The 27988-nt window shown below is 37.2% G+C and overlaps 2 protein-coding genes across 7 annotated transcripts in view; one reads left to right on the forward strand and one right to left on the reverse strand.

Moving 5' to 3' along the window:
• The first annotated feature begins 1560 nt into the window (after nt 1-1560).
• Nucleotides 1561-27988, forward strand: part of LOC129718291 (E3 ubiquitin-protein ligase highwire) — a 71797-nt gene continuing 45369 nt past the window's right edge. For 4 of the 5 annotated variants that reach the window (XM_055668921.1, XM_055668922.1, XM_055668923.1 and 1 more), the window contains exons 1-23: nt 1561-1761; nt 1877-1922; nt 2176-2490; nt 2545-2653; nt 2708-3078; nt 3137-3337; nt 3400-3585; nt 3907-4330; nt 4389-4736; nt 4796-4884; nt 4943-5031; nt 5899-5987; nt 6074-6638; nt 6695-7232; nt 7286-7422; nt 7481-7650; nt 15012-15547; nt 15602-16582; nt 16635-16790; nt 16847-16897; nt 16960-18461; nt 18519-18769; nt 18833-18965. In XM_055668921.1, coding sequence (XP_055524896.1) covers nt 1691-1761; nt 1877-1922; nt 2176-2490; nt 2545-2653; nt 2708-3078; nt 3137-3337; nt 3400-3585; nt 3907-4330; nt 4389-4736; nt 4796-4884; nt 4943-5031; nt 5899-5987; nt 6074-6638; nt 6695-7232; nt 7286-7422; nt 7481-7650; nt 15012-15547; nt 15602-16582; nt 16635-16790; nt 16847-16897; nt 16960-18461; nt 18519-18769; nt 18833-18965 — 7358 coding nt within the window. In that variant the 5' untranslated portion in view covers nt 1561-1690. The remainder of the gene's footprint in view (nt 1762-1876; nt 1923-2175; nt 2491-2544; nt 2654-2707; nt 3079-3136; nt 3338-3399; nt 3586-3906; nt 4331-4388; nt 4737-4795; nt 4885-4942; nt 5032-5898; nt 5988-6073; nt 6639-6694; nt 7233-7285; nt 7423-7480; nt 7651-15011; nt 15548-15601; nt 16583-16634; nt 16791-16846; nt 16898-16959; nt 18462-18518; nt 18770-18832; nt 18966-27988) is intronic. The other variant, XM_055668924.1, reaches the window with a different exon arrangement.
• Nucleotides 20986-27111, reverse strand: LOC129718293 (uncharacterized). Of its 2 annotated transcripts, XM_055668931.1 has the most exons (6): nt 26786-27111; nt 22178-22387; nt 21796-22123; nt 21609-21740; nt 21239-21550; nt 20986-21170 (listed from the first exon to the last, which is right to left on the reverse strand). In XM_055668931.1, the coding sequence occupies exons 1-6, from the start codon at nt 26969-26971 to the stop codon at nt 21115-21117; spliced, it is 1224 nt and encodes a 407-aa protein (XP_055524906.1). In that variant the 5' UTR covers nt 26972-27111; the 3' UTR covers nt 20986-21114. The 2 variants fall into 2 exon arrangements, with proteins under 2 accessions (XP_055524906.1, XP_055524905.1); XM_055668930.1 differs by having other exon boundaries at nt 20986-21550; nt 26786-27110.

Consider the following 27988-nt stretch of genomic DNA (forward strand, 5'->3'; position numbering starts at 1 on the left):
CAATATTCCATAACAATTTCAGCCCAACATCATTATTGCAGAGGATTTGAAAACATAAAAAACATCTCTTCAAAACGAACAACCGCATGTTGTGTGTCCTGCGATGCCGTTTTAAGTCGGGCTTTTATTCGTGATAATGAACGGAAACATTTGTATCGATGTACAGTGCCCAATACATGCAATCGATACAATTTAAATCCTTCGCAGTGTTTGGTGACGGTTGATGACGGTTTTTCTGGTGTGCGTACTTTACAAAACTATGAGCCACAGTTCACGGGCAACTGTGAACCGGTTGGTTGCCGCATTATATAAAGACACGTAAATGATTTAAAACTTTTATAATGTTTCGATGAAAAATAAATCTATGATTTTGATTGTTCTGAATTTATTTTATATATTGAGTCAGATTTACAAAAACCAGAAATCATCAAATTTCCAAATTTAGGCAAACTGGGTAACTTGTACTCATTTTCGTTAATTCCTGGTTTGCATTAACAGAGTAGATTCTAATCAGTTTTTGACGTATGACGCCCTTACTCAGAAGTGAGTAACCGTAAAAGTACTCAAATTAGGGTACCTCCACTTTTTTCAAAAATGGGTCATCTAACTCACTTTAGAGTAACAAATAATGAGCGTGCCTCTTTAATAGATAAGCGCGTCCAAAATTGGTGTCGCAACGTTTTTTCAAGCATTTCAACACAACGAGCTCGCTTCTTGCCGAAAAATGCGCACGCGTTTAACTCTGGAAAAATGTTAACAGATAAATCACAGACAGACGTCCAAGCAAGAACAACATTGATTAAAAATTCTGTGTAAGTTTTCAGAGAAAACTGCGTTATAAATCACTTACAATACAATACACTACAATACATTTTTTTTCGCTGGTGTACGAGGCTGGCGTCACTGGTAGCGCTATCTGGTTACGAATTGCTACTACAAAAAACTTTACACAAGTTTGGAACTCAGCTTGGACGTCTGTCTGCGGATAAATGATTAAATACAAACATCTCCCATATCCCAAACAACTTTCATTTAAATCGAAAGATTTGTTTTAAGAACTTTCCACGAACACTAGTATGAGCCTGCTGAGTTCGTTCGGTCATCTCTCAACATTTATCGTGATGATGGGCGAACGGCTCGAGAGCTGTTCATATGAACCGGTTCTTAAAAAAGAGCGAAAGAACGAACGGCTCACGAAAAAGAACCACGGTTCTTTGAGCGCATCAAAACTGTTAGGTTCGCGCGAACCGGAAGTTTACCGAGACAACACGAACTGCCAACGCTCGTGAATCATTGTGAACCATGAGCCGTTCATATGAGTCGGTTCAGAACCGTGAGTGAGCGGTTCAGAGCCGCTCTTGCAAAAGAGCCGTTTCGCCCACCCCTAAGCACGATGACGTTTGCTTAAATTTTGTTTGCTGTACGCTCCCCTGGGCTCGATGCACGTGCGTTTGTTTATAAAATTAACCAATCACAGCGTTTGTTGTTACTTCGTCTGATCAGCTGATTTTGACAATTTTGTTCGGCGTTGCCATTATCGATTTTTCAAGTTTCATCGATTTACTTGGTAAGGTTTAAAGTGAGGGGTTTATTGTACAACCGCACAGACATTGTCTGGATAAAAAATTCAAAATAATGGAGTGCAGTCGTTCTCTTGTGTAGCTTACCTTGTGCAAATTGAATATTAAAGATGGAAATTTTAGATTGTGGAAGATATAGTGAAAGTTTTCACGATATTTTCGTCAGAAATCTTGCAAACAGGTATTTAGTTCACTGATTAATGCTTTTTTTGTGATGACTATAAAGACTCTTTTTCTGTAATATATATAATAATTTTGCTAACAATATATTTTCGATTCACTTACAATTGTCACAGGAAAAACAGGGATGATAAAATAAAGCGTAAGGAACGTATAAATAAGGTAACAATGGAGAGGTGTATTTGTTAGTTAGTTCTTAGAAACTAAAAATGGCCGCCAGTTTTCGTTTCTATTTTCCAACCCTAAGGATAGAATCATCCCTTTGAGTTGTCAAATGGGTGATGCTAGGGGTGAGAAGGTTCATTGAACTTTTGATCGATTGTTTTGGTTAGCGCAGTTTCGCATGCCGTATATGTTAGCATTTGATCGATTCGGTTGTAGATGAAACAGGTTCAATTATATTTTCTTTAAACAGGAAGGAGAGTCTTCGTCGTGGATTGAGATCGCTCCGAACGCATCAAAATTTGCAGTTTATAATGCCGTCCGATCGATTGTACTGGAGGTGGAAACCAAAAATTCAAGATGCATTGGATTGGGAACCGGTGATTCTGGCAAATATGTAAAACCATTTTGTTATCATCAAAACTCTGGCAATGATAACGAACAAAATTGTCTTTCGTGTAAGGAAAAACCGAAAGATAATATTTCTCTGAAAGATGCTGACATTCCGGAATTCGATTTTGATGATATCATCGAAACCGAAGAATTACCAGTGTTTAACGTACCAAAGGTATTTTATGTTAGTGAAATAATGGATGGCTGCGTAATTGTCATTATCTTGCAGATTGTTGGTGCGGGACTAGAAAGCCTTTATGAAATTATTTCTGAAACCAAAACAGACCATCCTCGAATATGCGCAAAAGCTCTAAAATCATTGTACGATATTATTCAAGGTAATTAAAAAATATCAAATTAAAGGTTTCATAGCAGATTACATTTGCTTATAGGTCAAGATCCGGAGAGCTTCCGGAACGAGCCTGACAAACTGTTCAATTCTTTATACGACATCTTGATAGAGTTGGCTACAATGCATAGTCAATCACCAGCAAACGTTAATTTGCACCAAAAAGATTTCAACTGGTCGTCAATCAGTTGTTCAACTTTACTTGCGCTTTGCACCGCTAAAGGAGACACTGGAAAATTACTCAAAGCAGTCACCTCTATTCTGATGTCACCAAAGATTCTATCTGCTCAATTAATTCAACTACCGCAAAGCATAATAAAGCTACAACGTAGTGTGCATTCCGTTGCGCTTAGCAAGCTGAACATTCCTGATTATTACTCATATGGAATCTCACAAAATAGTTTAATTGATTACGTAAGTAGTATGCTTCAGTTCTGTTTATCATAATTATACCTAACGTCTATTTCTATAGTTCTACATTAAAGATTATATGTTTATTGAAAAAGTGTTTGCACCAAACTGTATAGCCTCTGATGGTAAATACATCTTCATACTTATTTCAAAGTCACTGGTAAAAATAGGTTCAGGTTTCAACGGAACTGTACCAGGATTTATTTACGGGATCGCCAAAGACTTCGGCAAAGATCGCAATGAGTGGATAGGTTATTGCAATGTGAGTATCATTATTTCATTCGAACAAAAATAATACCTACATATCTATTTTTTTTTTTGTAGAATAAACTTTTCTATAAAAAACTCTCCAAGCGGAACATGGATAACCTTTTGGTAGTAGATACTGAAACTTTGCAAATCACGGGATCCATACAAACGCAAGCAAATATCTCTATGAAAGATGGTAATAATTGTCTACTGTTCACTGACGGCGAAGCAATTTCATGTATATGTACTACAACAGGCAGTGTAAGTATAATAATTTAGTATCAATATGAAATATTTTTGATCTCCAATGATACTCACATTTGACAATTATTATTTCAATTTGATTGATAAATTGAACAAAAGATAAAAAAATACACCATTTTTATAAGGTATTCGGAAATTCTACTACAATAAATTGTTCGGTAAACGCCATTATTCAAAATGTCATTTAGTTCTCTACGACAGTCGACAATTTTTTATAAAACCTATGATTTAATATTGTCTTTTGCTGAAAACGTGTAAGAAATTTCATCCCAATCTAATACTTATTGTTATACTATTTTTCTTTTATTTTGTCCACAGGACAACTTGCTTGTCAAGCAACTTTATGCAAAAAGTACGTTTGCGTTTGATCTTAATTTAAAACTGGCAAGGAACGGTTTTTTTACACTTGGCTACTCCATTTTTGAAGAAGAAATCTTAAGCGAAAACCAGCTCAAGAAAATTCAGAATACTAACAGCAGTTTCATACCTGCGTTACCTAATGAAGTTGACTTGAGTGGAATATGCTGTGGGAAGGAATTCGGTATTGTATTGGGAAATAACGGCAAGGTTTTCTATTACGGTAAAGGAAGCAGTCTCGGATTAAAAGCAGTCGGAAAAAACCCCAGTTTGAAATTGAATGAAATTGTTATTTCGAAAGCCACCACCTTTTCGCAAGTTGCAGTTGGTCATGATGGTATACATGCACTTCTTTTGAATGAAGATGGATCTGTTTTCTTCGCTGGTGAGATAGATTTATATACCCTCAACGATGAAATGTTTATACCTTTTTCTTTGTACAGGAACTGCTCGGAGAGGTGAAGACGGAGAGCAATCAAAAAATCGACGGCAGTTAAAGGCTATTAAACCGAAAAAAGTTAGTAAAATAGATGGGTATTTTATTACCCATGTGTCATGTAACAATGGTACATCTGCATTTGTCACCAAGGATGGAAAGCTGATTATTTTTGGTAAAGACACTAACTATTGTGACTCGGCAGGAATAGTCACTGCACTGAATGATGTTCACATCGTAAAAGTGGCACTTGGAAAGGCTCATTGTGTGGTACTAGATGCTAAGGGTCAACTTTACACGTTCGGGCTAAATAATAAGGGCCAATGTGGTAGAAAATTCTCGAAAGATCGTAACGGTTTGGCATTTTGTTCGCAATCAATCAACATTGTTTATTCAATTTATTCTTTTTTATAGATGATACGTTTGATCCAAAACCAAAACAGCAAACATTCAAACCTATGTGCCCAATTGATGAACACACTATCGTCGATGGAAAATGCAGAGTATGTTTCCGTAATATTTTATTCGTATTCATGTTTTTATTTCGCTGTCTTTTGGTAGATTTGCAACGTGTGTCGGGAATGTACGGGTTATAATACTGCTTGTGTATCTTCTAAGAAAATTTTCGTTCATGAACGCATACCTGGGACGTAAGTATTACTGTTAAGCAATAAATTTCTATAGCATATTTTTTGTACAGTGATAATTTAACATCAGTTTTAAGTATAATTGTAAAACTGCATAACCGCTTTTTAGCACAAACAGTTATACTTTGTGAGCAATAATGGTTTTGATCATTTGGTACAATTGGCCCTGACACAAGTAAAAGAGATTTTTAAGGCTGTTCGCACCTACGCGAATTTTCATATGCAATTGTCAATTCATGTGTGAAAACAAAAGCAAAAATATTTCCTTCCTTCACTTTCGCAAGTAAAAACCAAACCAATATCAACAAAGTCGTCCGGGCCAATAGAATTCAGATATACCTACAGGCGAATCCCCTTATAGCGACATTGCAAGGGACTGTCGTTATAGCGAAATGTCGCAATAATACAGAGAATTTTGGTATATGTTGGACAGAAGGTGCCGTTGAGAATGTCGTTATAGAGAGGATCGATTGTACTGTTGTCACAATAAAGAATGACAAGTATGAGTTTTGGTATGCCGTTATAGAGGAAGATCATAATAGCGAAATGTCGCAACAAAACGAAGAATTTTAGTATAAAACTGAGAAGCCTCCGAGAATGTCGCTATAGCGAGATTTGTCGTTATAAAAAAATGCCGTCTTAGAGGGTTCAACTGTATTTTGTGATGTAAGTTGCAATGTAAGTTATGTAGTCGACTGTAAGGTAATGTTGAAATTCCTTTGTTTTCCATCAATAGTATTTGATAAATATCGCGAAATGACTTTCATATTTCATATAGCCAGATAAGGCAAATTGGCTTCAAACCAAGCGAATCGAATAAAAGAAATAAAAATTGCGAAATTATTTCTATAAAATATGGTCTTATTATAGCACTTGTTCCTGCGGACACGGAAGCGCCGGTTGTTCTAAATGTGGAAGCTGTAGCACATGCGTTGCCTCACAAGAAAGCGGTTCAATAGGTAAGCTCGAAACGAAAATACTGGTTTATTATTTGCCTATCTTTATTTTCTATTGATGTTTCATATAAAAGTAACGCCTGTTTCAGAAAACAACGCGGAAGCACCATCAATGGTTGATCGAGTGAAAGAAGCTTTACACAGAAAGTATGACAATTTGCGCCATGCAGAAGATGGAAACCAATTGTCAGACGCAGATGCTCCACGTGTCGCTCCTGTTCCTCCACAACGGGTTGACTTGCCTACGAAAAGTCCGATTGTGCAAATCAGTTGTGGACTTCATCACACCGTAATACTTACATTGTCCGGAGAAGTGTTTACGTTTGGTAGTAACCAATATGGGCAACTTGGCACCGGTGATCTGCAACCAATATCAGGAGCACATCTGGTCAAGATACCGCACATGGTGAATCAAGTTGCTGCTGGTAGCAATCATACCGTTGTACTCACATCAAAGGGGATTGTGTATACGTTTGGAAATTATCAAAAAGGGCAACTTGGTCGGCTTCCAAGTGAAACGAATCTTACGTCGGATAGTTACACCGGATCAAACAACTCGATTGGACGACTCGAGTCTAGTGACAAAAACACTGTTTCCGATATTCTTTTACAAAGACAAAAGTTTTTATGGAACTGTTCCCCAGGTGCTGTTTCGTAAGTATTTATGAAATAGCAAATATACTGTGGTATTGTGCAAATACAAATTTCAGTGGAATCGGGCCATCAACTGGGAAAAAGGCGTCATGGATAGGAGCTAGTGGTGACCAAACATTTATCAAAATTGACGAATCTTTGGTTAATGCATCAATGCTTTCTAAATTTAGCGTCGTTGCCGATAAAAACACTATATTGCTTATTCCAAATAACCAGTCTCAGCTAAATTCCATTGCCATAAATCGACGCAATGGAAATTGTAAAGCTCATAACACCAACCAGTTTGATTTCAAGACAATCATAGACAAAATTGACAATAAAGGATGCCAAGGCAGTAAAAAACGAATGAAGACACTCCCACAACAACAAGCTTACTACCATGCGGAAGGAATAATGGAAAATCAGGATATGATTATATCCGAACTAGATTTATGTCATGATACTAAGCATGCACCTGATGCTAGTGCGCAAACTACTGTCAGTTTTGCGTTTACTATGGATCCTTGTTTCAATGTCCTGTGGGGGTTTGATAGTGTCTCAAAGACTATGATGTTATTCAATGTTATCGCATCGGAGATTTCGCCCAAATCTGAAGTAAGATTTCTTTTATTTTGCTTTTGAATTGAAACTAATATTTACTGTAACAGCATGCAAAAAATCTCGTCGCTATTCTAACTCCGGAAATAGCTTTACCTACACAAGCAGATGTGGAAGTTACTCGTTATCAAGCATCTCTTAACATTCTGGCTACTCTGGATATCCTGACTACTAATCAGAAAGCACTGTACGTTGTTAAGTCTTATTTGTGATGGTCCGTTTAAAGCTTTCTGTTTTCATTTCAGTAAAACCTGTTTTGTACCAGCAGACGATAGCTACAAAGTCAATATAGATGGTAAGGACACTTGCGATTACAACACAGTTTGCAGATTCGAGAGTTTTGGTGGCGGATGGGGATATTCGAGTTACAGTGTAGAAGCTATCCGGTTTATGAGTGACGCTGATGTTATTATTGGTAAGCATGGAAAGTTTATCATGCATGGGATATCAATAATTAATGCATATTCACGCAATTAATGATTATGAATAATCCTTCAACATATCGTTCTTATGTATATAATTTAAAACATTCATACAGTATTAACTACGAAAGGCTGGAAATAACGCGATATCGATTATTGTTTATATTGCTAACATTAAATAATTTACGGTAAATGTTAAGATAAACCGAAAGGCTGGAACTCAAAAGGCTGAAACACGAAAGGCTGAAATTCAAAAGGATGAATTCACGAAAGGCTGAAAGCTAGATAAGGCTGAAAAACACGAAAGGCTGAATCACGAAAAGCTGAAAAATTATAAGGCTGGATATTAGAGCGGCCATATTTTAAATGGCCGTTTCTGAAACTATCGATCTTAATGAGCGCCGGGCTGATAAAGTTTCCTTTTGACCTGAATAAGCCACGAAAATTTGAAGTTGATCGGAAATTATTTACTGGCCCCACAAAGCGCTTATATTTTAGAAATCGATTTACATGAAAATTGTACGGTTTTTTTTCCTTTTCTAACATATATCTCTCGATAAAAGTATTCAAATTCACTTGTATTTTATGAAACAGTAATATTATTATTCTAATTTAAGTTTAAAATAACCTATAACTTTTCGTGTTTGTTAAAAGTTCGGATTTTGAATGAGGTGGGTATTTTTTCGGTATAAATTACCAACATGCAATATAAACTGAAGTTCGTCTTCATTATGTGTTGAAACACGGTTAGAATTTTTCATAAATTTAACACTATGTACTGTGGTGTCGTTTATAGCGAATATTTTTTGACAGAAGTTCGCTATTCCTCATTATTTTTCTATTCGACTGGGTCACGGTCGAAAAAATCAATACTAAATTCAAAACAAAAGTATTGGTTTTGTATAAAACGAGATGGGACAAATTACATGCTAGTAACTGTTCAGGATTTGAATGCTTGCGACATTCGACATCAACTATTTAAGGCCAAACGGTATTGAAACCAAAAATGGCCACCACTTTGAATTTTCATTTTTTTTTAAATTTCAAGCGATATCAAATCAATCCAACTTATTCTGGGCTTAAATACCACAAGCGATTCTTCATTTTTTCAGTTACAGCGTCTGAAACGACTATCAATTTCGGCATATGCGAAAGAATCACGTAGAAAATTTATAACTTGATTAATACATTGGATAGCATTCGTGCATCCGAAAAACACCTGAATGTGAAGTTTGACTATAAAACATGTCTGGAATGCAATTTTGTGACATGTCTCGAATGCAATTTATGGTCAATGATCAGAGCAAATATTTTTTCAGACAATAAATGTTTTTTTTTACCATGAATTTTGCGTGTGATAAGTGAAAAAGGGTCGCTTCATAACCAAGAAATGAGAACTCCAAGAACTCTTTATAATCGCCGCGAACTTGATTGCACAAAATTGCTTTTGGATCATTGAAAACTGTAAAAGAGTTGATTGGCTGTGGATAAGTCGTTTTCGTTCGATGCTCTTATAAAAAGGTTGAAGAAAGGTGTCTAAGATACGATGATAAGTTCATTGATATGAAGAGAACAAAAACTATTGGTTAGTTTTCGAAACTTTTCCGAAATATTTCAATCCACTAGCGTATCAATAATAGGTACCATCCGTCCTGATTTAGCAGGACATGTCCTGATTTCGAGATCCTATTTAAGCGTCCTGATTTATTTTTCATATTCTGGCATTCGTCCTGATTTTCTTAAAATAGTCAGTTTTGTAGCGTAACTTTTACGATTTCGGGACACAACGCTCACTGCGAACGAATTTTCTCTTCTGTTGAGTCTCAGCGTGACGAGAGAAATATTCTAGGTGTTGAAATCCTTAAACATCTGGTATCGTGAAATGAAGAAATAGTCCCGCGTTTCAACAAAATGTCCTGCTTAGAAATACGTCTCGCCAAACGTGTTGCCTTTGAAATACTCCGTGGTTTCAACAAAATTAAACCGCCCGATATCATATTTTTTCTTTGCGACAGTGTGCCTCTCAGACAATCATTCTACTCATTTATCTGCCTCTTCACATCTATTAATAGTTGAATGAAAGAAGCGTAGATCAAATGGAATGCAAGCATAGGTAGGTACTAAAATTACGCCGTTGAAACTTGACATTTCTGTTTATTGGACACAGACTTTGCGGCCAACTATTAGTATACATAACAATTACGGGAAGCTATGACAACTGGCTTGTTAGGCCAGCATCGTATCTTGAGACAAGCTGGGACAGGGCCGGCGTCACATTGTTTTCCCGAGTGGGTAGTAAGGAATAGGGAAGGCTCATGGGTGACAAAGGCGTAGCCGGGGGGCGACCTACTGATACCTGAACATAATTTTACGAAAAATCGACAATGCATCAACAATCGGGAGCCAATGGAATGTTTAAGAGAAATAAGGTTTTCGAATTTTGTTCAGTAGCAATGTTTGCATTTAAAAATGGATTTTTTTCGGATGATAAAAGCAAAAAACCAAAACAGATAATTGATTTTAATAAATTTCCCATGCAAGGTAATTATATAAGCTCACTTGAAAAAGCAATTCCCCGCCCTTGCGTGTGGCCTTCCGGGAGTTTTCCGAAACATTCGCAATCGTGGACGAATCGTGCGCAATCGCAATCGTGCGTGTAGGCATGTTTTTGAGTTCTTTCTTCGATTTATTTATCAATTCCTCCTAAATTTTCGCGACAAACTTGTTGGAGTAGGTCTTACGCTTCTGGTTTGCCCAGACTCTGGATGGGACGCACCCTGGGTACCGCATCGATTTTCAGCCGTTTCATCTCCTCCGACGACTGCTTTGAGTAGTGGGCCGACACCAGATCCGGCCAGAACGACCCAACTTCCGGTAGGCACTTCGTACTATAAATTTCCCCGTTCACGGCCAGTACGGAGCTTCTCACTGATTGTCAGCCACAGCAGCACCTTCTTTGGGAAAATGAATTTCACCTCAGAGCTCACTTCCTTCGTGGGGGAAGTAAAATATGGAGTGCCCTGCCAGTCGTTGCCAGATAGCTCTCAACGTCGACCACCACCATCATGTCGCCGGAAAAATCGACTCGACCATCTTATTTAGCCGCTGCCACTGCGTCATTACCTGCAGCTCCGACACCAATGGACAAGACTGCCGCTTTCTGATGTCCATGTTTCCACTGTTTGGCCGGGTGCACTGACCTTCCGATCAAGCGTACGCAACGATGTAGCCTCTTCTTCCTCGGTCTTCCTCTTCAGCATTCTTTGGAGCTTCTTGTCGCTCAGGGTCGTCGGCCGTCCGAAACCGGTCTTTCTTTCGATGCTTTGATTGTAGTCCAACAGTGCAAAGATGTTGAAGATACCGAAACAAGCGTAACCAGTGTCTCTTTTCCGTACGATGTCCACATTCGACGCGGAGGGGTAACGTTCCTTGATCGGGCACACTTCTGAGCGTTGTAGCTTCACTGTTTTCGCCATTACGGTTAGAATTCGAGTCAATTTTTTTCTGCTGACTCATGGGTTACTATGATTGATGCTGCATGGGTAGTTTCGTCAGTAAACCAATGAAAAATCGGCACTCTGTTAGCATTTTTTCAATGCAAACGTTAGGGCTAAACAATTTTGTCTTCTCGAAAAAAGTCTCTATCCAAATTTTGAGCTTAATCGGACTTCTGATAAGGTTTCACATACAGTCGTGAAAGACTTACATTTTTGACCAACCTAAAAATGAAGCTCCCGAAATCGATTTTTGACGTAGAATACGTCTTACGGCAACAATTACAGGAACCCAATTTAAATACAGGGATCCAATTTCAAAACCGAAAACATCGAGAGCGTCACAAAAATTGTCCAATTTCAAACGCTTTAAACCCAGTCAGTTTCCAACCGATTTCTGTCATTTCTGCAGCAATCGATTGGGAAATCATTTAAGCACCCGTCCAAATGGTGAAAATTGTAATCTGATTGTTCAAAGTATTATATTATTGAAAATTGTGGAACACTGTCGAAACGCAAATGTCGACTTTTGATTGGTCGCTTGCTGCCTTTCTCTAAAAAGGACGACAGAATGGAGTACCTAGTTAGCCGGGAATGCACTCTTTGGGCTATATAAGAGACTGTTTATCCTCAAGCAAATCAGTTTACTAGCTGCAGGCAGCAGCAGCGGACATCAACACCGATGGCAGTAGGCGAAGTGGATCAGCAGCGGGCAACAGCGGCGGTGGTAGTGATTAGCCGCAGTTTCTACCTCTTTCAGTTCGGCTTCCCTTCGATCTGAGTTGGACCTCACCAGCGGTAATCCAATTCAGATATCGTTGGGTGAATACAACCCGAAACTGAAAGAGACTCGCACCGCCAAATGGTTTGAGATGCCACCATCATCCAGCGTATGTATATATAGGGTGTGTGCACATAACGTGTGTGAACATCTGTAGCGTGTGTCCCTAATATATAAGGTGTGTGGCTAGCGTGTGTGGATTGCTATATAGCGTGTGTGGCTAGCGTGCGGGGCTAGCATGTGTGGCTTGCTATATAGCGTGTGTGGCTAGTTGTACAGCGTGCGTGTATGTTTATGCCGTGTATGCATGTCTGTAGCGCGTGTGTGCATGTTTATAGCGCGTGTGGCTTGCTATATAGCGTGCGTAGTTTGCTAGATAGCATGTGCATGTCTAGCGTGTCTGTACATGTCGATAGCTTGTGTGGCTTGCTATTTAGCGTGCGTGGCTTGCTATATAGCGTGTGGCTAGCATGTGTGGCTTTCTATAGAGCGTGTGGCTAGAGCGCGTGGCTAGCTGTATAGCGTGTGTGTATGTTTATAGCGTGTATGCATGTCTAGCGCGTGTGTGCATGTTTATAGCGTGTGTTGCTTGCTAAATAGCGTGCGTGGTTTGCTATATAGCGTGTGCATGTCTAGCGTGTCTGTGCATGTTTATAGAATTCAAAACTAAATAAAAAATTTGCCATGTTGAAAAAAAAATATTCAGTTGTCAATAAATGGCATTAACAAACACAATTAACCTCAAAGTTTATCTGAAGAATTTCTGAGCTAGTGAGCCTGAATCACATAATTTTTGGCGCAAGTCTTACTAATTGCAGCAATCAGTTCTAAAATCATATACGCTATCGTAAAATGCAGAAAATTGTTATTTGAACTGTTATATCATAGATGGGGAATGCACTATTTGCCTAATCTTAGTGCAACTTGATACAAAAGACAGCCTCAAAACAATTAAATTTCATTCTTAGATACGGCCGCAAGTGAAACCGCGGTGCCGGCTACAGAGGTTAACGTCATCTGGAGCAAAGAGACTATTAAATTAATTAACCCCTAATTGAGTGTATTCCCAAACCTATTCCAAGAAATACATTGACATAAGACAGACTGTCGTATTCTACGTTACCTCTGCGGTAGTGTCTTATAAACAACCTCTTCAACTATTTCGATAGAAAATCTCTTAAAAATGCATGAAATGTCGAGATCTGACGTTATTTCATAAAAAATTGTTTAAAAAAATAACTTTCAGGGACATGCAAACTTCTGCGCTGGGAGACTCGAGCTACACCAGAACACACAAAAGACACTCCCAGATCGATCATTTCTTTCATCGATCAAAAAACTGTAACTTTGACCGCTTTGAGGCTCTACTTCCCGAAGTCCGATTGAGCTCAAAATTGGCATGGGAAATTTTTACAAGAGGACAAAACTTTAGAATTCTATCGTAAATGAAATTTAGAATTCTATCGTAAATGAAATTTTTTATCGTAAATGATACAGTTTAAAAATAATCCTTTCCTCTGAGAAACTTTACAACTGTAAATAAATCAGTTGATTTATAACCTTCCGCTCAACGATAACCATCGAAAAATCTGTCGCTCTCAACGTTACTTTATTTTTTGATTTTGTCTTATAGTTCCGTGTGGGTAAGTACCCACATGGATTTTTTCCGAGTGGGTCCCTAATTATGAACTTCTTGGGTGATATTTTTGCCGGAGCTTGAATCAATCTTAAGCACACCCAAGAACTTTGCTGTTCCATCGTAACTCATAAGAATTGCAATTAGATCAACATGAGATCTACCGACCGATATTTGATAAAATTTACCGTCCTAGTGAATTGAGATCACTAGTGCTAACCTGTTTATATAATAATAATACTAATAATACTAAAACTAACATTAAATCCATACAAAAAGTTCTTAATAATTTTGCTTCACCAATCCGCTGATGACGGTTCACTTCACGCAATTGCTGCAATGAAGTACAATAAAGGATATAATCACTGAATGGCGTACTCAGAAGAGGGGGATATTCAACGAAGAGTTCCATTGTGCGAGGCCCCCATGCAAAATTGCGTTATTTATAGGGGTGCGAAGTATTAAAAATTGCTAAATTTAGGCAAAAAACCTCAAAAAGTAATAAAAAAACAGCCGTTCGAATGAGAATGTATTTTTTTTTTAATATAAGCGTTTTGTGGGTCCATTAAATGAACTCGGATCAACTTCAAATTTTCATGGTTTATTTTTGAAATAAAAAGAAAACTTTCACGCCCGGCGCTCATCGAAATCGCATGATGTTACAAAAATGGCCACTCTACTAAATATTCACAAAGTTCATATCTAAAAAAACACCCACGGCCTACGGCCAACTCGATTGTCTAAGATGTATGCTGTCCTTACTCGCTATAGCTCGTTCGGACTAAACTATGGGATTACCCCTACGGGTCAGTAGACCTAGGAAAACGAACGAACCTATACAGAGGCAGCCCCCCCCCCCCTCCGCAGTGGCCGGCGCATCGATTTGATATTCATGTGTCCGAATTTTTCAACGATTACGATTCAAGTTACAAAAGTTTCAGCCTTTCATGTTTCAGCTTTTCGTTCATTCAGCCTTTTGAGGTTTCAGCCTTTTGTGCATTCAGCCTTTCGTGTGTGATACATACTTTTCAGCCTTTCGGGCTTCAGCCTTTCGGTAATAACCCGTTTCGAAAGCATTTTCAAAAATAGTTATGTGTCACTTGTGACAACACTATCTCATGTTTGCTGTTGTGATGCATAGGTAGTGATAGGTAACCAATTTTTAAAAGGAATTAACAAAAGGTAATCTCTTTTTGAAAAGGTGTAATATCTTTTTAAGAAGTTGTGCGAAAGGTACAATAAAATAAGATTTATAACAAATTGAGTGAGTTTCTGTATTTTCAGCTTTCCGTGGTTTGCATATTTTCAGTTTTTCATATGTTTAGTATTGCGAAATTCGGTCTTATGGTTTTGATCATGTAATTGACATCCAAAAATACACCACTTTAAATTTAATTTTTGTAGAAGAAAAAATATGTTTTATGTTTTATTTTCTTTTCTCAGCCGGCTTTGGAATGTATGGTGGGCGCGGAGAATACACTTGCAAATTGAAACTGTTTGATCTAGGCTACGATGGGGGTACTAACGAGAGGGATGGCGTATTAATATCTGAAGTCGAGGAGGTTCCATTCGAATGTCCTTCAAAGTGCAAATATAACGTAACCCTAACAAACCCAGTTACAATAAGTGCAGGACGTTGGTATCTGGTATTGGCCAAAATTTCCGGTCCTTCGTCAGACTGTGGATCTTCAGGTCAATCGTCGGTAACCACGTCAGATAATGTGACATTCCACTTCAAATCTTCCAAAATGGCGAACAATGGAACTAATGTAAGCTCAGGACAAATTCCTTCACTCTTGTATAGGGTAATGTCACCGAATAGTAAAGTAGTATATCCTACTGTTTTGAATGAGCCGGTGTGTAAGCTTTCAAAAAAGTTTGCCAATACCCTTACCAAGGATTGTTTTGAGAGTTTAGTCATGCTATTGAATTGGTCATGGAGCACGTTTAAAATTTCTGCTGCTGACATTTTGGAAACGGTATGAACGAGTATTATTCATATACATAATTTATAACAGAATATCCAATTCTAGAGAAAAGTAAACCAAAACATAATTTCATTGAACAGACTAGTGTACATCTGTAAAGCTAGTTTGAGATTGTTGCGAAAATACATTAACGAGATTTATCCTTACAAGGGATTCAACAATGGAGACAAGCTTTCGACTAAAGGTAAACTAATGAGCGTCAAGAGTGACATTAAGCAGGAAAAATCGCCGAAAACTAAATGTTATGACGCAAATGTTTTAGTATCATCAGTAGACAGCAAATCAGATTTACTTAAAGTTAATGATATCAATATAATGGAAATTAATACACCTATGCTTAACAAAAAAGTGTCTTCTGAAAGCATTCAACTAGCTGAATGCATAGGAGATGTGCGCGCATTGTTGACTCAAATTCTCTGTGATGAGTTACCTTATCACTCTGGCAACGATATCTGCAGTATGATACTCAATGTGTTAGATGAATGTCACACAACATTTGTTAGCTGTTTCAATGCATTTTATCCCACATCATTTTTAAAATGGAACTGCATTTGTAATCTACTGGCCCAGATTGACAAAGGTATATTACATTCTCGTTTGCTAAGTGGAGTTTTAGCGGGTTTATGTGATCCAAACATTAATCTTCGATCAACATTTTCTATGCTGTCGCCTAATGTGGAATACAAATCTCTTACTAGTCCTAGCGATAATTTGGGGTTTCCAATGCTCGTTAGTTCAGAGAACTACCAATATCCAATACTCGTCGAACAGATGTTATACCGAACGCAAAAAGAAAAAAATATCACGTGCAGTTCATGGACATTTAAAGATGTGCTGAATAGGTTGTTAGATATTATATCAAAACCCGTACGGCTAAAAATTGAAAATATTTACAATAACCAAAGTACTGACATATACAGCGGTGACGCAATGAAGCGACGGTTGAGTAACAATCTCATTACTAATTCATGTAGACTTTTGTCTAAAGTATTGGCAGAAATCATCTATCAAAACTGTTCCATCGATGTAAGTAGACTAAATGCAGTATTAAGCTGCAAATTAACAGTCATCATTTCAGATCGAAACGGCAGTAGTTCCTTCAAACGTGCTGCACTCAAGTGGTAATCGATTTGCCAAAGTTGATGTTAGCAAAACATGGAATACTGGTAATTTTGGCCCAGACGCGATAGCATTTACTGTTGATCGTCCCGGAATTTCAATAGCGGGAGCATGTGTTAGTTTTTTTATTCTGCTATTTAAATGTTTTCGATTACAGTTTATAATTTACAGGTTTATTCCGGCTCTGGCAGCTACGAGTATCAATTGGAATTATTGTATGATGTAAGTAAGAATATTTATATGATCGATGTTACCGTATGCTACAGTCCAATGCGTTGTTCTAGAGTATGGAGTCCAAAAGTCAACTCCAACACAAATGGGAAGTAATCGAATCAGTTGTAGGGGCTTACGATCAAAGTATGGTCAAAAACTTTATGACAGAAATCAAGTTCGACCGTTGCATAAGTATCCGAGAGAATGTTCGATACGCGTTGCGCTTGTGTTCCCAAGGAGCACGCACTTGTTCTGGAGATGGAGGTTTTGCAGCTGTTCGTGGGCCTTGTGGAGCAACATTCAAGTTTTATCCATGCGATTTAAGCTTCAATGGGACAACTCCGGCTAGAGGACAAATTCCTTGCATTTTGTACTATAGTGTCCCATCCATCAATGATAGTCATTCAGGAAAATATAGCAAAGAATCACACGCTCGGGATATTGCACTTCAAATTTCAACAGACATCACTTCGAGATGCAAAGATTTGCTCATACATGCAAGAAACGCAATCGCATGTTCTTCTACTTCAAGTGATAAAAGCTCTAATTCGTCACATAATACTCATACTGTAGATTCCGAGCATAACATCACACCAATCGAAGAACATTTGGATATCGCATGGATTAATAACTCGGATATCGCTAATGTTAACAATGTCACCAGTAGTAATTTTGACCACAATTCATCTACAGCCAAGGATATTACCAAACGTATAGAGAATTTTTCAAAAGGAATCATCGAAACTTTAAAATTTGATAAGAAATCAAGAAATTCGATTGATTTCGACATAGAAATAGAGATTGGTGCTGAAGAAATAACTCCGAATGATTACATCGACGATAGGAATAATAAACTAGATTCCATTTCCAATGGGAACGCTTCTGGTCTTGGAATTCAAAATAAGGGAGATAACTTTTCAATACTAAACGACGCTGCAAGTGACGCTGAAGAATTTAATCACCAACTAAATCAGGAACGAATCATTCAACTATTTTCTGCGGAAGATTCTTGTCTGTTTACCATGCTCCTACCGTTGACATTTGCTCACATTGGGCCACTAGTGTGCAGTAACTTGAAGAGCTCAGTGGAAGTACTTAGTCTTATTCGTGCCATTTTGCCGCACGTTTCAGCACTGAATCAAATTAACAACTTCAAACTTTACGAATCGGGTAAAGCGGAGCATTGTGAAGCTACACGCAAAAGCATATCCGGAGATCAGAATGACTTATGTACAACAAGTCACTACTATTGTATCGTCGAGAGTGAGCATCCTTACAAATCCAGCACAGTAGCGAACTATCGAGTGGAATTTCCCCAAAGTGTTCGTTGGATGACTATAGAATTCGACCCACAGTGTGGTACTGTACAACCGGAGGATTACGTTTACCTGAAAACACCAAAGTATCCCGATAAAACTAGAACCGAAACAGCCTTCATCAATGACAATCATGCATCGACAACCAATGCACGTAAAAGTAAGGAGGTTAAATTGGAACATTACATGAAAGCTGATAAACCAACTATACATGAATTTCCGGATGTTGAGTGGATTGTTATCAAAAAGTTTAACACGTAAGAAATATAAGCATGACGAGTAGATAGGCTAATAAGCTAGCTTGGCTCTTTTAGGTCACAAAATTGGAGCACAAATGCTATTGTTCTCCCTGGAAATAAATTGGAGATTTCGTTGGAAACTGCTTCAACCTACGTGAGAGAACAAAAAGGAAATAAATACGGTTTTCGATGTTCTATAATTGGCTATGACAATAGAAGTGTGATAAAGTATCCAAGCACTTCATTGATTCATCTTGAGTACGAGCTATCATATTTGGGAGGTTTGTGTAGCGCAAATTTGCTAAAAAAAGATTTAATATTTTCGGGTGAGTTTGTGTATATTCTCTTGGATTTTTTTAGAGAACTACTTAACCTTTCAATCGTTCCAGATGACGTAAACGAGAGTGTAGTTAATATAGAGGACACCATCAAGAAACATTCTGCGCTTTTATCAAAAGGATTGATGGTATCCGATACTGTGCTAACCATAAATAATGCATTAGAATCGAACCTGCCCATCACGTGAGTATCATATCCCGTTTTTCCTAGAACTACGTCACACGAGTCTGAACTGAGAATATATATATTTCACGTGAATCAGTCAATATAATTATTTCGTTATGACCGGTTGATATATTTGGACGGGTACTTAATAATGCACAAATGTTTCAATAGTGCACGGACGGACAACAGAGTGGTCATTCCGCATCAGATTTGTAATAAAAAAAACTGAGAACGAATTATCAATTAACTATTGCTTTCCTACTTGCGGGTTACGTTATTCTGGGTACCCTTACAACCAGGGTTGCCACATTTAAATCTGTATTTTCCTTTTAAAAAATCTGAACATCTGTTTTTGGAACAAAAATATCTGTAAAAATATATATGTATAAACGTATTAGGAATGTTACGGATGTGATTTTTTAGACATCTGCAGATGCGGATGCGGATATGTGATTACGGATGCAGATGTTGATGCGGATGTCAATTTTCATGCGGATGCGGATGCGGATATCCGTAGCATCCCTTGTGTTATATTTTGCTTTTTGCACATAACCATGCCTCTCCCCAGTGCAAAAGTTATTTGGGCGAGCAGTAAATACACCAAGGAAAATTTTTCTGCAATATTTTTTTGTAGCGATATTTTTTTTCAATATCCGCATGGTATGATGCGGATGCGGATATGTGATTACGGATGCAGATGTTGATGCGGATGTCAATTTTCATGCGGATGCGGATATCCGTTACATCCCTAATATGTATGTGCATAAACTTATATAATTCAGCAAACAATATTAAATCCAAACGTTGAATGTAGCAATATTGATTTATTCATCCGGAACAATTAAAATTGACAGATAGAAGAATCTGGATTTTCCGTAGTCTTTATGATATTCAATACAATACTTTATGATACGAGCTGAAGCATGCAAGAAACTAGAAATATATTCAATTAGATAAAAATTTAATGCATTGAACTTTTGATTGTTCAAGGAAATGAACGTCAACTTTATAAAATCTGTAAATCTGTACTTTTTGATGAATATCTGTATATCTGTACGTACAGATTCTGTATCGTTACTTCGACCCGAAAATCTGTAAAATACCTTTAAATCTGTATATGTGGCCTCCTTGCATACAACTGCACCTATTTGCAGTACTAACAGATTGGTGGTGCGTCTCAAACCCATGCAAACCCGAAGTCCTGAAATGAAGTTGTTCTGAACCAATTCTACCAAATATTTCATCTCTGTCAAACAATGTTTTTACTAACAATGGTTGTTATAAACCTGTTCTATAAGCCTTTTTAATGTGTTGGAAAGTTGATATGTTAGTTACAAAGTTTGATATGGGTTTGATACTAGGAGAATCATTATATATTTTAACACATAACGGATCAAATTGAAAACACAACTTGAAAGGATTTCGGCATAACACACATAACAGCTGCTGTTACATTTTTGTTTTGTCTTTCTGGTAGGGAATACTTCACTTTTCACCACCTTGCCGTCATCATTAAATTACCAGTATACAAATTAGTTCGACTTTCGTTCACGCGCAGTGACATTCGTATACGCTGTATACTGAAAGAGTCAGATATCTTGTACTAGTCATCTTTGGATGTAACCTTGAATTTGGTTGCATCGTCTTGAAATTAAATCTTTTAAAATATAATTTGAAGGTACATGGGAAGCAACTTAAAGCATTTAATAACATCGATAAACACATTTCTCTATGCAAAATCGAGTATGGCCTCCAGATTTGTACACATCGTCACATTTCATGCATCTTATATGGTCATTTTTGACAAAATAAGGGTTCACTTCACAGAGTAGCAACTCGACAGAATTCTACTTTTATCCATCTAACGAAACGATAAAAATTACCCATAGATATCTACTATATCATAGGAAACCTCTCGAATATGCCCAACTTTAATTGCAATATTGCGAAAGGTTAAACTTTATATGTAATGGCCAAGAAGAAATATTTGGCTTGAAATCACCGTATTTTTCGGATAAAGTTGATAATAACTCTAATCTTTAACTTCCTTTGTTTTTCATTCATAAAATCTTAGTCCATGTTGCTTTTAAAAACAAGTTCTTAGCACTAGTATCATAAATCTGTTTTTAACAGTCCATGATTTTCAATTTGCATCACAATTTGAGTTTCACGATACGTCCGGGGTTCTGGTACCACTATGTTTAGTTGGCGTTTTTTCCGCTTCTGTGAAACACAATACCAAAAGATGAGTAGGGCGACTACTACCAACACGAGTGAGGATACAATAACACCTATTGTTAGATGTAACCAGAAACTATCCTCCATGCATCTAATTTGACGAATGTCGTTTAGAGATTGAAATGAGCCCTTCGAACCAAAAAATACATAATTTGAGTGGTTCATTAAAAGACTAGTTTGTTTGAGAGCAGAAGTTTCCCCACAATCTATGTTTTGCTCAATGTAAATTTCTCGTAATTCAATGTTGAACTCGTTCGAGAAACTTAAAGATCGTGCATCCTCCAGATAGCTGATTCTGTTATTGTGGAACAATAATGTTGGTTTTTCGGAATGGCGACTGTAATAGGAACTGTCTAAGGATGTGCCTAAAACGGTAGATTTTCTTTTTTGCCAATATTAATAATAATGTATTTATTCACTTACTTCGAAAGGCCACTGGGTCAATTTTATTGAAATAGTTTCCTACTATCCGTATACTATTTCTTATTTGCATATTCATTGAATCGCCAGACAATTTCTCAAATTCATTGTATCTTAAAAGGAAATTAGTAACATCTGAAATTACCAAAAACTTATATTATGTGCACTGGTAAGTTGATGGAAATACTACTTTTCATCACGAAACCGCTTGGAAGTACAGCATAAAATGAACAATTACTGATCACAAATCGATTAATAACTTCAATTTCGTAGAAACTTTGCGAAGGGATTGGTGCTATAAACTTGCTTTCCTCTATTGTAAGTTGACTTACATCAAAACGTTTAAATGCGTGACGTTCTATCCGATTAACAAAACTTCTCAGAATGTTCATACTTTCCAACTGCTCTCGAATGCTTGTGATACTATACGGGCGGAAAACACCTATACGGCATCTGAGAAATGTAACTTCTGCTACATGGCCACTGATTAGGTGTGACGAAACCTCTTCTATCACATCCTGAAAATGAAGAAGGTATACATTTCGCAAAGTTGATTATTTGATTGTTTATACGTTAGTGAGAAAAATTTTCAGTTGTGCCGATCGATCGTTACGTGAAAAGTCCAGTGAGTTTGATTCTAGTATAAGATCTTCCACGTTCACAATAGTTAACTTTGTCAGTTGAAATAGTGCGGAAAAAGTATCTCGTCGAATTCGCAGAGTTTTGCAGTTGGCGATTTCTATTTCAGTGGTGCTTCCCTCAAATTGCGGAACGGTGTATTGCTGCAATATAAATTATATGTTAGAACACCATATTCCACACTATTTACCTAAATTCAAAGACACATTACTGTGAGTAAAGTTTAAATTAAATTTTCATAAGTATTTGTTTGCCGAGTTGTACTTTCCAACAGGACAAGTTAATCATATGCTTCAGTTCTAGCCTGAGAGACTAGAGACAATGTCAGAAGGATCGTGTAGCACTTGTCCTGTCTGAAATTGTCATGTACACTTGTACACTAACAATAATAATTGACTCACTAATCCTGTGACACTGAACATTGAATTACACATTTATGTGCTTTGGATCAAGTTCATTGCTTAAATCTGTATGTTGAGGAACAATAACGTATGCTTATCTAACACAATTTCTTTTTATGGTAATATCCAGAAAAATACCTCCAAGTCACGGAACGGAACGAAAAAAATTAACAAATTAATGATTTTTCTTAACTTTTTTGTAGGAAAACTTGAAAAATATAAGTAAAACCTATAAACAAGCTTTCCGGATTAATAATTTGGAAAAACTATGAGTGTAATTGTGGTCATCTCAAGTTTTTCCAATGTTTCTATTCAATTTTCATCGTTGTAAAAATTTGCGCAAAAAATTGCTCAAAAGGCTTCTTTTCAAATTGATGAAAGAATTTTTCGGCAAATTCACTGTTTTTATTTTGTAATTCAATTTGAGGGTGGAAGTGCGTCGAAGCCATAAATGGCCGACTTCAAGCCACCACGTGGTCAACTTCGAATTTTTAAATGCTTACCACTCGGTAATAGTTAATGCATCACTTGTGAAAACATATCATCATGTTTGTTATGGTGATAAAAACATAAAATAGTGTTTTCATATAAAACGCATTAAGTATTCCCGAGACTAGTGACGCTGAAAATTCGTAGTCGACCACGTGGTGGCTTCTACACACTACCACCTTAAAGCACATATTTCCAGATTAGGGTGTCCCAAAAATCGATGTTGCAAAAGTCAAGTTGCTCTACCCTGAATTGAAAGATATTGTTATTTATAGTATTTTTGTTGAACATTTCGAATTTCTAAAACATTGTTTACAGGTTGCCCAAACGTGTAGAACAAAAATTGTGATATTAGTGTCTCTTCATAGAAAACTTTGTCGCTTGCAATATGTAAGAGATAGTAGCATGACGTCTACGGCAAAGTTTATATGCGTTGTTTATAAGATACTTGAAGACAACATCTCGTCTCGGAAAAGATGACGTCCGTCACATTTTTCGAATTTTTGCGACAATATCTCTTGATTTCAATAAGGCTGAACACGTTTAAGAAGTGACTTTGAGCATTTTGGGATGAAAATCGAAAGTCACGCTTTTTTAATCGTTAACTATATGAAAAACTACAGAATACAGAAGTACAATTAACCGGGAAAAATATTTGAACGAACCGGGAAAACCGGGAATTTATTTTCGGGTTCTGAGTGCCCCCCCCCGAATACCCCTAAAAATATGGAAAATAATCACTATTTTCGTTGTTTAATAGGTTCTGTGACTCAAATAACTGAAACCGATACGGAGCTAAACTATGCAAAATATTCATAAATAATCCTTCAAAAACTAAAAAATAGATGGAAAAATGTTGGAACAGAACTGAATTGCAAAAAGTAGTTTTTTTACCTAAATAAGTCATATTTTCATACATAACATTTGGGCAACATTTAAATAATTTTTTAGAATTTAGGGTTGAGCACTTTTTCAACATTTACTTTTTGGGATAGCCTATTCCAGATGCATAGGTGACCAGCTATTGACTTTCCAGCATTTATGAATGAAAGACATATATGTTGAGAATTTTACCATCGTTTTGCGTATTTTTTCTTCACAGTGAAATTTTTTGTAATGAATTTTACCAGTATCCAATAAACCGAAAGGTCAAGTTTTTTTTTATTCTCGCTTATTTTCCGTCGGTCTAGTTCCACCACTGTTGTTGTGCCAATCACCGACGCCCAGGGAGGCGACTCCACCCAAGACGCTTACTTACGACCCGTTAATTAAGGTGAAACGGGATTGTGGTCTTTTCCTATACAATTTTGAGGTTAGAGTTTTTTCTACGTTTGTAGTTTGAGCGTAAAAAATCGGCTTCCACTAAATAAACAGCACTCATATTGCTACTTCAGGCATGCAACAGTTGTGAAAACAATTAATAAAAGTTTCATGTACGTAGTCTTCATAAATCAAGAGAAAATTAGATTGCAAAATTCGAGTTGATCGCGACCACGTCCCGTTTCACCTTAACGGACCGGCACCAACGGCTTTATTTCCTCATGCAATGGAAGGCGTGATCCCAGAGATTATTCGCCTCAGAAAATCTCCCGGTGTCGGCTAGGATTGAATCTAGACCAGTGGGGTTGGTTGTGAGTGGATCACGCCACCCCACAACCATCGACACCTATGTCGGCGGTGGGATTCGAACCCAGGCGTCGAGCGTGGTTGGCGGAGACGTTACCAACCACGCTAGGCCTCCGCCTAAAGGTCAAGTTTTAACAGCGAAGTGTTAGTACCTAAGCCTCACTTTGCTTTTTGCATAATTCAGCGGTTCTCAACCTGGGGTACGCGTACCCCTGGGGGTACTGGGAAGCCTTCAGGGGGTACGCGATAGAAAAATCAATAATGGCGGACAAAGCAATTTTGTATAATACTTCATTTGTCGTTCAATCTTGCTTTTAACGTGGAACGGGACGGGACGGGACTCCTGCATACTACCGAAATTTTGGAATGCGTCATTAAATATCGTTTTTTTTTTCAACTAACCTGCAATTATTTATAGTTAAACTGCTAAACCAGCACCAGAGCACCTAATTCAATCACTTTGCTCTTGTGGTTTTACCGGGGAACCTTTCAATAAATACCGGTACAAAGCAGTAGCGTAAACACTCAAACTAAGTACACTAAAGTCGCTTTTTACGCGGGGGATACATGCCGCGTAAAAAAAACGCGTAAATTCCGGAATCCGCGTAAAAAAACCGCGTAAATTCCGGAATCCGCGTAAAAAACCACCGTTAATTCTGCATTCCGAGTGAAAGGAAACCGGAATCCGCGCAAAAAAACCGCGTGAATTCCGGAATCCGCGTAAAAAAAACCGCGTAATTCCCGGAATCCGCGTAAAAAAAACGCGTAAATTCCGGAATCCGCGTAAAAACCGCGTAAAAAACCGCGTAAACTCCGGAATCCGCGTAAAAAAACCCGCGTAAAAAGTGACCTTAGTGTATTCTATTCTCTTAACATTAATAAACGTCGCGATCAAAACAAATTTACACGAAAAATTGGCCGAAATCGTCTGAAACTTGCCTATAAAGTGTAACGCCTCGAAAAATCCCAGTTTTTACTCTTTTCTAGTTTCAAGTCAAGTGTGTGTTAAGTTAGCACTATCAGCAGCAGGCTGCGCTAGCATATAGAAATGTTCAACCTGATCATTGTGTCGAATTTTATGATTTTTGAAAAATAAGAAATTGGGTAACCATGTCCTATGATAAAGTAATGCTTGGATTCCGTCCCGTTTTACCTTAAAACAAGACTGTAGCAATCAAATAAACCACAGCTCAATTTGAAACTTGAACTAGACTACCACAACATGATCTACCACCAAGCCAAGGGGTACAGTCGATATGAAAAATATCGCCAAGGGGTACGCGGACAAAAAAGGTTGAGAACCGCTGGCATAATTATCCAGCGAATACAGTAAACTAGCTATTGGACAATTTTTCCCAATCTTTCACTGGCTAACATTTGTTTTATTTGAGTGATTTTTGTCGACGAGAAAGAATGATTATTGATTATATGCTAATACCGGACATGCATTATAGCTGAAACATATTCGTTATCATGGTTTTGAACTTAATTAACAGACACGCTATTTTCGCACAATATTGATGTGGTGTCGCATCATTCAACTTTTGTGTGGATGAACCTGCTAAAAATTGTTTGAAAATTTGGCTCAAAAACTATTGAATTGATTTTCTTGAACTTTTGAGCCAGGTGCGCTTTCACGAAAACTTAATGAATTTACTGAAATGAAGGTTTCATAATTTTGTACTTTGAGTCAAAAAGATCGATTCTAAATATTTTTTATGACACCATTTTGAATATTTTCATCGTCGTTGTAAAAAATGTAATCCTTGTGATACTTGCTTAATTGGAGAAATTAAATGAATAAATCTGTTGAATAGAAAAATTGTCATAATTAATTTTTTTTTAAATGGAATAAAACAAATAATAAATAAGTAGTTGAAGCTAAACAAATGTACGTGGCGATAACATTGCTAGCTATGAGTAATACATTCAACAGCTTTTATCAGCAGGATCGAAAGAATGACGTTATTTCGATAACACACATTCAATAATTCATTTAGTCATAGCATGATTTTTCTTACATACCTCGTTTCGGTATCCACAGTCACAAATTCGCTTGCCAAACCGAGGAGCAGCATCATGAGTACAGCTTATTAAAGAAATTTCATCATTATCGCGGTGAAATTCATCAAATTCATCAGATTTCACACTGCCGGGAACACTGGCACTGCCCAATAATAGCAGCAGAGTGTAAATACTCTTTTTCATCATATCATAGTCCCAAGTGTGCTTACATACTAATTCAACTGCACTTAGTTTTTATTTCGCACAAATCCAACACATCGACCGTTTCGTAGTGAACTATGCTTGTGAACTAACGAACCTCTCGAACTGGGTAATAATGATTTCAACAAAATCGCCACGAAACGGTAAATAAGTGTAAGTTCCTAAAGATAACATTTTACCTATATGATAACGCAAAAAGCAAACCTCGTTTTCGTTTAGATATCTACGCGCGATGTTTACTTAACTGGTGTGATGGTTATCATTTAGAGTCAGTTTTCTAGCTCATGCAAAACAAAGTGAACATACACCTTTGTACAACTCCTTTTTATGCTTTAAACTGTACATCCCTGTAGGTTGCATGAATTGGTGACGTATGACGCTGGTTTTGAGTAATGTCAGCTGGTTGAATCATTTTAGGACTTCCGTTGTATGATTTCACGACAAAATTCTTCAATAATTCGTTGTTCACACAACTATTTTCGCTCATTGCGTAACATAAACAAGATAATAATTATTACAGACAACTTTTTGCATTCTTGATGTATAAAAATCCATGCTTGACAGAACGCTCTGAGTTTAAATAGAAATCAAGTTACAGGTTTGGATGCCTTCCAACTCCCAATTAGTCTTCGAGGTACAATACTAGTCCTATGTTTGAATTCCGCCTTTGAGAGACTGGTACAGTAGGATCGTAGCGCTAGCTTTGGAACACTTAATAGATGGCCGTGAGGTTGGTATCGAATATATAGAAGGTCAGATTCCGAACCGGAATTAAGCACGTGCATTTTGATTCGCTAGGTTTTGAGAACTATACAATTTTAATCAAATAAAAAGAATCTCAAACCACCGTCCCTTTTTCACAAAATTTCATTATTTTGACTATAAAAAACGCTACGTATCTACATGTAATGAAACAAAATACAATTTACGTGTCTACCAAGTATAATTAGAATCATATTCTAGTTTTATTCGTTTATGGTCTGAACTTTCGTGCATCGAAAT

The sequence above is a fragment of the Wyeomyia smithii genome, chromosome 1 (genome assembly GCF_029784165.1).
Source record: "Wyeomyia smithii strain HCP4-BCI-WySm-NY-G18 chromosome 1, ASM2978416v1, whole genome shotgun sequence".
NCBI classification, from domain to species: Eukaryota; Metazoa; Arthropoda; class Insecta; order Diptera; family Culicidae; genus Wyeomyia; species Wyeomyia smithii.

Bases quoted from the DNA above. Each gene is read 5' to 3' on its own strand.
- LOC129718293 (XM_055668930.1), bottom strand. From the start codon at position 26,971: ATGATGAAAAAGAGTATTTACACTCTGCTGCTATTATTGGGCAGTGCC. The intron at 22,124-22,177 runs GTATAAACAATC...CTTCATTTTCAG, and splicing joins TGAAAATTTTTCTCACTAAC to GATGTGATAGAAGAGGTTTC. The intron at 21,741-21,795 runs GTAGTATTTCCA...TGGTAATTTCAG, and splicing joins AAGCGGTTTCGTGATGAAAA to ATGTTACTAATTTCCTTTTA.